General features: G+C 34.8%; 1 protein-coding gene across 7 annotated transcripts in view; it reads left to right on the forward strand.

Annotated features, from left to right (window-relative positions):
• Positions 1–12305, forward strand: part of LOC123554056 (mitogen-activated protein kinase kinase kinase kinase 4-like) — a 105897-nt gene extending 93592 nt beyond the window's left edge. For all 7 annotated transcript variants that reach the window (XM_045343928.2, XM_053548526.1, XM_053548527.1 and 4 more), the window contains 9 exons: positions 1323–1388; positions 2734–2879; positions 4088–4151; positions 4573–4673; positions 5282–5431; positions 6465–6543; positions 6890–6970; positions 7571–7710; positions 8555–12305. In XM_045343928.2, coding sequence (XP_045199863.2) covers positions 1323–1388; positions 2734–2879; positions 4088–4151; positions 4573–4673; positions 5282–5431; positions 6465–6543; positions 6890–6970; positions 7571–7710; positions 8555–8638 — 911 coding nt within the window. In that variant the 3' untranslated portion in view covers positions 8639–12305. The remainder of the gene's footprint in view (positions 1–1322; positions 1389–2733; positions 2880–4087; positions 4152–4572; positions 4674–5281; positions 5432–6464; positions 6544–6889; positions 6971–7570; positions 7711–8554) is intronic.
• Positions 12306–12735: the final 430 nt, after the last annotated feature.

A 12735-nucleotide genomic window follows, 5' to 3' on the forward strand; every position in this document is an offset into this window, starting at 1 on the left:
TAAGACTAACAGAAATGTCAGTATGGTTAGTTTGCCTGGTGTTAGCTATGTAGTTGGTCAGATAATGCCCTGGTTGAGGCAAATATTGTGGATGGCAGTCTGACATGTGACTGTATATATGACGTCAGTTGTCCTCCACCTTAATTCATGTGGGAAACTTGTGAGAGGACAGGTCAATACTGGTAGGGAATGAGGAAACACAGGTCAGATTAACTGACCACATTTACTAGCAGAGAAGCTGTACCTTGGCATGCCGAAACACAGGTCAGATTAACTGCAGGTCAGATTAACTGACCACATTTACTAGCAGAGAAGCTGTACCCTGGCTTGCAGAAACACAGGTCAGATTAACTGACCACATTTACTAGCAGAGAAGCTGTACCCTGGCTTGCAGAAACACAGGTCAGATTAACTGGCCACATTTACCAGCAGAGAAGCTGTACCTTGGCATGCCGAAACACAGGTCAGATTAACTGGCCACATTTACCAGCAGAGAAGCTGTACCTTGGCATGCCGAAACACAGGTCAGATTAACTGGCCACATTTTCCAGCACAGAAGCTGTACCTTGGCATGCCGAAACACAGGTCAGATTAACTGGCCACATTTACCAGCACAGAAGCTGTACCTTGGCATGCCGAAACACAGGTCAGATTAACTGGCCACATTTTCCAGCACAGAAGCTGTACCTTGGCATGCCGAAACACAGGTCAGATTAACTGGCCACATTTACCAGCAGAGAAGCTGTACCTTGGCATGCCGAATCACAGGTCAGATTAACTGGCCACATTTACCAGCAGAGAAGCTGAACTTGGCATGCCGAAACACAGGTCAGATTAACTGGCCACATTTACCAGCAGAGAAGCTGTACCTTGGCTTGCCGAAACACAGGTCAGATTAACTGACCACATTTAATAGCAGAGAAGCTGTACCTTGGCATGCCGAAACACAGGTCAGATTAACTGACCACATTTACTAGCAGAGAAGCTGTACCTTGGCTTTGTTCATTAATCTGCTTTAATCGGACAGAAAAAAGAAGAAGAAAAGATTTGGTGTATAGCTCACATCATTTGATAACCCACAGTTAGGATATGAATTTGTGGATTGCAGCATTTTATAGAACGAGTGGGACTTCTATGTTTATGTTGGGATTTTATTTTGTTGGTTAACAGTGTCGCGAAATCCACAAAAAATAGTCCCCCACAAAATTAATGATTTCATTAAGGGACTTATGCCGACTGAAGTAAGTTGCCTTTTGAATTATAAAATGCATATGTCAGGTTTGCTCTAGATTTTAACCATGTGATTATATTGTATATTTCAGGTGTGAATTTGTTGATAGGAACAGACAGTGGTCTCATGTTGCTAGACAGAAGTGGGCAGGGAAAAGGTATGATCCTTTATTTGTAGAATGAGCCTGTTGTGGGGTGTGCTTAGAGTTGCCCTTTTCCTTACGTCTGTCTGTATGTCTATTCGAAAGCATTTGACCTAGGATTATGAATAAATTTAGCAATGTTATTCAGCATGTAAAGTTGTGCATCTGGGGTTTAGTTCGAGATTTTACTCGGCTAGACCTGAGTAATGGCCCTTGACATTAATAGAAAAAGTCATAGAAGTTTGTGTAGCATGCATCTCAAAAAGAATTTGACTTAAAACATTAGAAGTTTGTTATATAATATGTGAAGTTGTGTACCTGGTGTTCTGTTTGGAATTTCACTCAACCAGGCCAGTGTTATAATCCTTGACTTAGTGAAACATACCCATTTAAATGCTGCATTGACCTAGAGTCATGAAACCATGAAGGAATATTATTCAGCAGCTGAATTTGTGCATTTGAGTTTTGTTTTGGTTATCTCTCGCAAGACCAGTGACATGGCCCTTGACTGTCGAAAATAAGCATTAATGGCATAAAACTTTTCGGTGCATGTATCTCAAAAAGTATTTGACCAAGAGTCTTAAAACAGAGGATTGTTATGTAGCATGTGAAGTTGTGTACCTTGTGTTCTGTTTGGGATTTCACTCAGCTAGACAAGAGTTATGGTCCTTGACTTAGTAAAAGGATCCAAAATGTTCAAATATTTATGTTGCATTTTTCTTTAAAAAAAATGTTTCACCTAGTCATGAAACCATGTACAGTGACAGGAAGTGGGGACACTAGTGTCCTATCGATGCACCTCTAGTGTTGTCTGAATATCTACCAGATATCATCTTTCAATCAGTCTTTTGATTGAACTTGTATTCTTACATTTGTTGGCATGAGAGTCATCATCATTCATCATATCCTGTGTTTATTTGTCGACTGCTGCGGGTGTCCCAGTAACTAGGGTAGGCAGCAGGTGGCTAGATTGCTTAACACCCAGTCTCCATGCTTCTCTGTCATGTGGGTCAAAGCTGTCAAGGTTGTAAGCCTTCAAGTCCCGCTTGACACATTCCAACCAGGTCTTTTTAGGTCTCCCACGTCCTTTGGAGTTTGGTATGGACATACTCAAGATCGAGTTGATGCATGTGGATGCACGAATGACATGACCATACCACCTCAGGCGTCTGGTACGAATAGCCTCTGTCACCTCCTGTAACCCCAGCTTTGCGTACAGTGCTGCTATGTGAGTACTAGTAGGTAATACTTGTTAAATTGAGAGCTAGTTTTGCTGGCTTATAAATTATAGATATGAGATCGAGTGATTTGTCTCGCATTTGCGCACTAGTTATATATTCATGTCTGTTTCACATTGCAGTGTATTCTTTGATCAGTCGACGGCGTTTCCAGCAGATGGAGGTACTGGAGAACCAGAACATTCTCGTCACGATCTCGGGGAAGAAAAATAAAATTCGTGTGTATTATCTCTCATGGTTAAAGTCAAAGATCTTCAAGTCAGAAGGGGTGAGTCTGTCTTTGATTAGACCACAGTTATATTCCTTATAGTTTTATTTTAACAATAACTTTAAACTGTAATGATTTGCAAGTTTGCTTTGTATTGACAGTCTTGACCTCAAATGGATTTATGCACACAGCCTTTGTTTTCACCTTTTTCACAAGACTACTCAGCTGATTTAAGTTGAGCTACAAGTCTGCTCAGCTGGAGTAAGTTGAGGTTAAAGCTACCTAACTTTGAGAAGAAAGAAGTAAAAGGTTACTCCACTTTGATTTAGAGTAGTTCTATAAGTGATAAACCAGAAGTAATTAAGTCTGGACTCTGTATATGGAAATGAACAATCATTTTATCAATTAATGGCAACTGGAGACTAAATTTATCAAATGGCAATGTCACTGCATTATTAATAAAGAATATAATTTGATATATAAAAACATTTTGAGATGTTAAATAATTTCAAATAGTGTTGTAAAATTGGATATATAATATATACAGATCTCTTTATTCCTAGAAAAATGTTTAAAAACATGCACAAGGACCTATACTTTTCATTTCATATGATAGACCCATGTGCTTATTTAGGACATTCAAAAGTTCCATAAAAATCTACCTTGTAGAAATAACAATATGTGTGAAAATGTCATCAGAATTGTGATTCTCCTCATAGACTTTTATTATGAAAATTGTATGAGGTCCAAATTTTTCAAATGAGTCTAGCAAAAAGATATGAAGCACACGGCCGTATCTTTTTTTTTATTTGCCTGATTTCTTAAGTATATTCTGAAGTTTTGAAAATCCAGGGTTTGATGGAAATCTGCTATGTAAAAAGTTGTGATACAGACATGCTGAACTAGCTTCAGTTGACATATAAAGGCTCTTCTGATTAAGTTGAAATACAAGATTTCTCAGCTTTGTTATAACCCTTACCCTGCTAAATTTCTATAATGAACTTGTCCATCTTTCAATTTGGATAGAACCATTATCTGTTAAAAGGGGTGCTTACCAAAAAGATACTGACTAAATGGTGAACAGTGCAGGTCTACTCTGGTTGCAAAAGCAGAATCAATCATGTCCAGCATGATAAGGGTTAAGTGTATGTATCCTATGATGAAATGTATTATTTTGTTGATGCCCTATTGTTACATTATCATACACCATAATGTTAAACCACTTTTCTGTGCTATTTTATTTAATCATTAATGATTTATATTTTCAGAATGACAAGAGAAATGGTTGGGTGAATGTGGGAGAATTGGAAGGATGTGTTCATTTTAAAATTGGTAAACAGATACTGTGTTGTTAATTAGTGCATGTTTACTCCAAGTGGATTTTTCTTGAATTGGACAATATTCAGGGAATACAACTGCAGAGAAAAAATATTGTAATAGCAATGGAGTTGTTTCTCCTGTCCATGAATTGAAAACATTTTTTGAAGGAATTTGCATTTACACATTATAATATAAATTCATTCACTTTTTGCAATTTTTTTTCAGAGAAATTTCTAGAATAATTATAGATCAAAGACTAAACAGAGTTACACTTTTATGTGTTAGATTGAGAAGATAGAACTTTGGATGAGAGCTTAAACAGCAAAAATCTAAACCAATGTTCTCAAATTCAGTCTATTTTGTGCCTCAGCAATATTGTTAGCTAACTTGTTTAGAAGCATTTTGTATTCAATATGTATGTTTTATTTTTCAGTAAAATATGAGAAGATAAAATTTCTTGTGATAGCCCTGAAGGACAGTATAGAAATTTATGCCTGGGCCCCTAAACCTTACCATAAATTCATGGCTTTTAAGGTACAGTTTCTTTTAACATCGGGTTTTAATTTTAGTTTGAAACTTAACATAATGAACTCAGTGTTCTTATATTTTCTGATCCTTTTGGATCATGGAGTCCGTCCAGTTACATGTATATATGTAAAATTTGCTTTCAGTTGGTATTAGGGGGCTTTAGGTGCATTGCATGTTCGATTACTTTTCATGAACAGACTTGGGTTAGATCAAGTCTGTTACCTTTTCACATGGTTGCATTTTTGCTTTCAAAGAATCTTCATACAGATATTAAACCCGCCCCCTTAGCTCAGTTGGTAGAGCGTCGGTCTACACACTAGAAAATCGGGGAATCATCGGGAAGTGGAGGGGTATTTGTGTATCCTCCAGCTAAAATTTCTAACAGCCTTCTGGAGGAGTTGCCCATATTGGTTACCTGTGGCAACTACAGATAGGCTTAAATACACACAAGTGGCAGTAAATAAATAAATTGTCATTAGAACAAAATATTACAATAATACATACACATTATCTTTGTTTTGCTGTTTCTTTCTCGTTAGTACAAAACATTACAATAATACATGCACATTTTCCTTGTTTTGCTGTTTCTCCATTGTATTTTTATTTCATTTCAGTCATTTGGTGACCTTGCTCAGAGACCTTTGATAGTTGACCTTACTGTGGAAGAAGGTCAGAGGTTAAAGGTCCTATACGGGTCAAAGACTGGTTTCCATGCTGTAGATGTTGACACGGCGACACTCTATGACCTGTACATTCCGCAGCATGTAAGTTTATTTCAAGCATTTCTGTCCCTAGAGAGATTTAACTTCTTTGTTGAAAAAAAATGCTGCTGAAAATTTTAACCCGGTTTTTCAAATTAAAACTTTCTGGTTATTAGACTGGCTATGCTGCTGGGCAGGCAGATAGGCTAACTTACCATGTCAGTTTATTAACTTGTTTGGGTTTACATATTGAAATGAAATTAGATTCAATGGTCAAGGTCACTGTTATTGAAAATAGGAAAAATATTGTCTACTCATTAAGTTTGGAATAGTTTTCTATTGGAAAAACCTGCTTTTCATGGTATTTCTATGTCTTTTGTTACTTTATTATCTTATTTGATGATAAAGTTATATCTGCAGCAGAATAATTTGATGTTTATCAACACTTTCAGGATGATTGTTTCAGTTATTTCTGTATAGATGTATAATAATTTCAAAAGAAATCAAATGGAAAGGATTGCCATCATTGTGTTAAATTATTGAAATAAATTCTGTATATAATTATCCCTGGTTGGTGTTGTCTCAACAGTGACTTATAATTTCTTTTGTTGGACCTCTGTGACTGTGTGGTTCAGGTCATTTGTCCCTTGCCCTTGGCATATTGGGTCAGAACCTAGATCACAACGAAAAATGTTCCTTATAACAACATTGGCCCAGTTGTTCTGTTAAATATTTAACCATGATATTTTCGTTAAATAGCTAAAGGCTCGTTAATTAATGTTATAGTTTTGTTATTTTGACTGTGTGGTTCAGGTCATTTGTCCCTTGCCTCTGTGGGTTCCAGTCTACTGTTGTTGTCATATGATGAATCTCTGCAAATCGCTTATAGAAGCATGATCCATTTATGCAGTTGCAGAGAGGGGCATTTGCTCTTTTCTACAACCAGTAGAATTTGAAAGTTGCCATATGACTTGAATTAATAAATAAACATTCAAAATATCTTCAGGTGAAATTGAATGAATTGTCTTGTAGTACTTTGTGTTATCTTAGCTATAACTTGTGTTTATAACACGGAAATTTTCATTTTTATTTACAGACTCATGGTCCTATATGTCCACATACTATTGTTATACTCCCAAACACCAATGGGATGCAACTTCTACTCTGTTACGACAGTAAGTATATTGGATCATTCAAAATATACAGCTAAAGATCAGCATCTCAGACTGGCTTATCTCGATATTGTAACTGTCTTGTGTAAATTCTTAAATCCTGTCAAATATCCATTGAAGTCAGATTTGATCAGCTGTGACTTGTGTTGTGCGAACGCCGAAGTGAATTTTAAGTCCTGTTAGGCCAATTTCTGGCTATTTATGTCTAGATGTGTCAGACAAAAATTTGGTTGCCAATCAAACAACATAATTATGCATTGCAACTGTAGAATAAACCACAAGCATTAAGATTTTGTTGCACGTGAGAGTTGAAGACTTGGTGACAAACAGTAAGATCTTCTTATTTCAGATGAAGGTGTATATGTAGACTCGACAGGGAAAGTTACAAAGAATGTGGTCTTACAGTGGGGCGAACTGCCCACATCTGTTGGTGAGTCTACTTTTGCTTCCCCTTTGCTAATCTTAAGATCTGGATTTATTACCTGCTTACCTTTAGATTTTTTAAGCTTTCATGAGTACTTTGGCATTCATTGTCATCAAAAATTGGGCCGTTATGTTCTAGCAGTCATAGACACATTTGCCCAGTCATGAAACCTGATCAGAATGTTTGCCTTAATAAAATATCATACAAGGTCAATACTGGCATACTGGGTCAGAACCTAGATCACAACGAAAAATGTTCCTTGTAACAACATTGGCCCAGTTGTTCTGTTAAGTATTTAACCATGATATTTTCGTTAAATAGCTAAAGGCTCGTTAATTATTTTGTTAAATAACACTTAACTTGGATAACTTTTTTATTGAATTTGTTCAAATATTCAGAATTGGTTATTGGTACCAAAAGTTTCTGTGAAAAAGATGCACCTGTCTACAAAGGCATCTACTTTCTTTCTAGTTAAAAATGACACGCTAGAACAACAGTCTCTGTACAATAAATGTATTTCAGTCATTTGAGCAGTGTTCCCTGTACTAAAGAGAACTTGTATGTTAAAAGATAAGGAAATCATGTACGAGTCTTGGATTATTTCAGCTTATATTGGTACTGGACAGATCATGGGCTGGGGAAACAAGGCAATAGAAATCCGAGCAGCGGAGACAGGACATCTAGATGGGGTATTTATGCACAAGAAAGCTCAAAAACTGAAATTCCTGTGTGAAAGAAATGACAAGGTATTTCATGTTTTCTTTAAAAGATAGAAGGATATATAATAGTCACTGTCGTTTGTGCAGTATGTAGTTTACCTGCAATTTGTTTACTAAGGTCATAGGAAATTTGATCTATGTTTAGCTTTTTATGCCCCCGAAGGGAGGCATGTTAGTTTTCAACTGTCCATCCGTTCGTCACAATGTTAACTTTTTGCATGAAGGCAGTGTTAACTTTTTGCATGAAGGCACTTTACTCGCGGACCACTGCACCCAGGACTTTCAAACTTCACATGCTAATAGTACTTACTGAGTACACCACCCCTATTGACTTTGTGGTCACCAGGTCAAAGGTCAAGGTGCTGCGGGGGCATTTGTCACCATTAGTGACAGCTCTTTTTTTAAATCTCCATACAGAGCAGGAAAAAATCTGTGTTGAAAAAAGAAACTTACTACCCAACTTGTATGGCCTAAGTCTATAACTGATTTATCCAGTTACAAACATTGACAGATATTTAAAACTGGTTTTTCTTTTCTCAAACCCTTGTGGTGGCTGATACCATTAGGAATTAGGATTCAGGCATGATTTTAAATCTTTTCACGAAAAATGAATTAAAAGTGCTCAGAAGATTTATACATGTACATTATATCTAACAATATGCTTTACTTCCTATGGGTGTTTGAATGCAACAGACAGGATTGTCGTTCTCTCTCACAATCTTTAATCTTGAAGCAATAGTGATATTTCACACTGTTCTGTTAGAATTCCAGATTTAATTCATAAATATTTTGTACGAAACAAAATCATTTGTTGAATTTGTTTTGTTTTTGATTGAAATTTTGAAATCAATGTTTCACCTTTTTCTTCCAGGTTTTCTTCTCGTCAATGAGATCAGGGTCCTCATGTCAGATTTATTTCATGACCTTGAGTAGGCCTGGCTTGGCCAATTGGTGAACAGGGCACGGAAATAGTAAACTTTATTCGAATTGACCATAGAATTGCATTGTACTGTTGGAAATTGACCAATCAGCAGATAGGATACAGTGTGCAGCTGGGAATTGACCAATGGGATCAGTATTAAAGACTTGCCAGTACTGCTTGTTTATACTTCTAAGATTCTTTTGTGACACAGTAGTGCTAATATTAATAACCCAAAAGTTTGTGCAAACTTTTTAATCTTTGGAGAAATCATTTAAATGTTTTTCAGAAGTATACAGAAAAAGCATTCAAGTAACATAGCAAAAAGCCAAGAACTTCTGTACATTTTTCAGTCTTCTCCAAATTTCATTTCATTGAAGTTCACCGTCAAACAGGGTTTTGTCTTGACCTATTTATGCATTGTGATTATGTTTAAAATATTATTATACTTTGCAATGCACTGTATACATGCATTTTGTGTCTCATAAAATGTCTTTTTTTTTTTTTTTTTGTTCTTTTGCTTAAGTGCTCAAGTATACTCTGTTAGTGGAGAGAAGTAAATTCGTTGCCTTGTTCTGGAGCTAGAATTACTGTTAATATATCAGGGGCATTTTGAATCACAGAATTTTGTAACTGACCAATGGCGTCCTAGCCATAATCAGTTCTGACCAATCAGACTCTGTGTTCCATGAATGTGATACCATATGAGATTGACGAATCAGGACAATTGTTTCAAAACAATAGATATAGTCTGTTCTTGGAAATGCATTGAATTTTGGACCAGTGCAATAAATGGAATAATGCACTGAAAAAAAAAGCATAATCTTTGAAAATGCTTTAAGTAATTTTGACATTACATACATTGCCTCTTAAAATATGCTATATGCATAAAAGTATGAAACTTTATAGGATGTAGATATTGCATTTTTGAAATGCATTTATAAATAAAGATCTGTGGTCCATGTGAATAGGAATCTGTGAGAATCAACATTGATGGCCAGGTAGAGTGCAGGTTTATTCTTTAGATGCAGTTTTCATTTGATAGTCTAAGACCTATTCAGATTTGTTCTTGCATCTGGACCAATAAAAAAGTTGCTACTGGCGACAGTGCATTTTTAGTGTGAAATTGTACATTGTTAGAGAAGTTTGTATGTACTCTCTTGTTGTAAATAGCAAGTAAACATGTGCAATATAACAGTGTTGATGTTTAGGAAATTGTACATTTGTGTCGTACAGTGGATATATACATACCGTCAATACAGAACATATAAGGAAATGCTACATCAGCAAGTTATGAGTACACAAAATATTTTATAAGAAAAATTGAGAAAATTCGGTCTACGAATATTTTCGTGGATTTTAAGTATTTTTAAAATGTATAAGACACAGTATTGTATCTAAACTGAAGCACCTGTAGGCAGTGGCTTATGCTATGTATAATACTATAAAGAAATTTTTAGTGGGAGCTCTCCCCAGGATCAATCTTGAAGGGTCTGCCCCAGTGATTTTTAGTTTCTAGCTACGTCCCAGCTGTGATAGTTGTTTAGTTAAACTTTATGCAATTGGGTTAAAACAAAAGAAAGAAAGCATATTTGCTAAAACTGACATGCTTTGAAATGAAGTTACCAAAAATTTAAGAAATGTATCATTGCACTGTTGACATGGATGTACAACTTCATCTGTAGGTAATTTGTTTACACATTCATATACTACTGTATGTTTAAAATTTTTATGTTTCGTTTTCGTTTTATTCCCACAGTGGGATATCTCATACATATACACATTAACTCTACACATTACCCAAGTCATTGCCAAATTAGTCTCCCTTTGTCAATTTTATACATTTACATGTACAATAGTGTAGATAAACGTTTTTGAGATTGCTTTGTTTGGCAGGTTTCTGATCGTTGATGTGAAACTTAATAATTTTTCATTTATATACAACAAACAAAACAGTTTTAGCAGAACTATCATGATATATTCTGCTTTAAGTTGAATGAAATGTAAATATTACATAGTCTCTTATGCAACTTTCCGCATTTCTTATCTAGTCATTAACATTGATCAATTTAGGTCACTTGCTCCTAAATTAGAATTTAGTCTTCTAAATCTTGTTTCTTTAATATAGATTAACACTGTAATTTTCAACAGCAATATCCAATAACGTTTTGTGATGTCTTAAAGCCTTGATTTACAAATTTATATTAAATACACAAATCGGTGGCAGAATTCCTGAAAACTGAGTGTTTTTTTAAAGATTTTTCTGTGACCAAGTTCATATGGTTTTAATTGTAAATATACAAGTATTGACAAAGTTATTTATATAAAAACTTTCGATTCCTGTACATTTTGTATTTAACATACACATGCTGTGTGTTGCTTTTTCTACTTTTATTTAGTGTTTGTATAATCTTTTAGAGGTACATTATTTATTTAAGAAAAAATCTGTTCTTGCCATTCATGTGTTGCACATTTTAGTTAACAGTACCTGTCACCCCTAAAATATCTTTTGTGGAAGATTCTATACTCAAAGAAGAAAGATTTCATCGCTTAATTATAGGGGTGAAATGCTTAAGGTGTCCGGATACCTTTTCACTGAATTTTTCCTTATGGTAGCAATATTAAAAACTCTTCATATTAGAACTCAGTAATAGAGGAAAGTTCAAAAGATAATTTTATCGATGCATAGGTGAATTAATAGGACTGTTTATTAGTTCTGTTTCGGTAAATGAAAAAAAAAAGTATTGGAAGATGAGATTACGACATGTTAAAAACATGCTACAAAAGATGTACTGAATACCTTAAAATGTTTTAAAGTTTGAATTGAAGGAAAATTATTTCAGCTTATGAAATTTAAAGCGGAGGATGTTATATTTAAATATAGAAACATACTGATTAGAAACAACATATGAAATCCCACTTTCACAAAATAAGTTGTTGTGTTTTTTTTTTGCAAGTTACATTCATAAAGATGATCTAAAATCAATATTTTGATGTATCAAATGTAATTAGAATAGTGTCTTAATTTTGGTCAGAAAGCAGTTGATAAAAGATATTCTTATACCTTAAGAATTAACTGCACTGAAATTTATTCTATTATGTCATAAAACTTATTTATTTTTTCCTAATATTTGTACTTTTGGCCTAAAGTTGGTAGTAATAGCTAAGTTTTCATCTGGTTTGTTCTTGTACAACACAATACTAACTATATGAAAATTGGCCTTTGAAATATAGCATGTTGGACATAAATATACATGTATATGTATGCTACATTAACATTACAATATCATTATTTTAGCTTTCAAACCTTCAGTATGAAGGTAACAAATATTTCACTCTATTTTCAATTTTTAAGGGGGGGAAAATACAACAGCATTTAAGCTAACAATTTCATTCACAAAATTTATTTTTTCTGAACACATTTCTAGTTTGAAGTGCTTGAATAGTGTTGTGAAAAGTACCGGTAGCTCAGAACAATGTTTTTTTTTATGGCAAACTAAGCCTAAACAATAATCTTGATAATTATTTTCCAATAATCTTATTCATGCAGTCATTTTAATTCATATATCAATAGTTTAACATTTATTTTTAATTTTGTTGTAAGTCAAAACAGTTTGAAGAAATATTTTTTTGTTCTTTTTTATGTCTGACAACACTTACGAAAAACAATAAAACAGTGGAGATAAGATCTCAAAAACTACAATGTGTTTTTGTTGTACTTTCCAGTTATACATTTCATGATTCTAGAAAGAATATACCACTAGTCTAGTAATTATGTCTCCCACCACACAGTGGTGAGCGAGACATATTGTTTTACTCCTGTCTGTCTGTGTGCGTGTGTGTGTAGAAAATCTTGTCCGAACTCCAAGTCGAACATTTCTCATCCGATCTTCACCAAACATGAACAAAATGTGTTTGACCATAAGTCCTGGGCCAAGTGCGATAACTAGCCAAATCGGCCCAGGCACTTCGAAATTGTGGCCCTTGGAAAACCGAAACTCAGCCTTTTTACTCTTGTCCATGCTCTTAAGTCGAACATTTCTCATCCGATCTTGCTTGAACAAAATTTGCTTGACCGTAAGTCCTCAGCCAAGTTCATTAACTAGCCAAATCGCCTGAGGCACTTAAGAATT

The sequence above is a fragment of the Mercenaria mercenaria genome, chromosome 7, assembly GCF_021730395.1.
Source record: "Mercenaria mercenaria strain notata chromosome 7, MADL_Memer_1, whole genome shotgun sequence".
Lineage (NCBI taxonomy): Eukaryota > Metazoa > Mollusca > Bivalvia > Venerida > Veneridae > Mercenaria > Mercenaria mercenaria.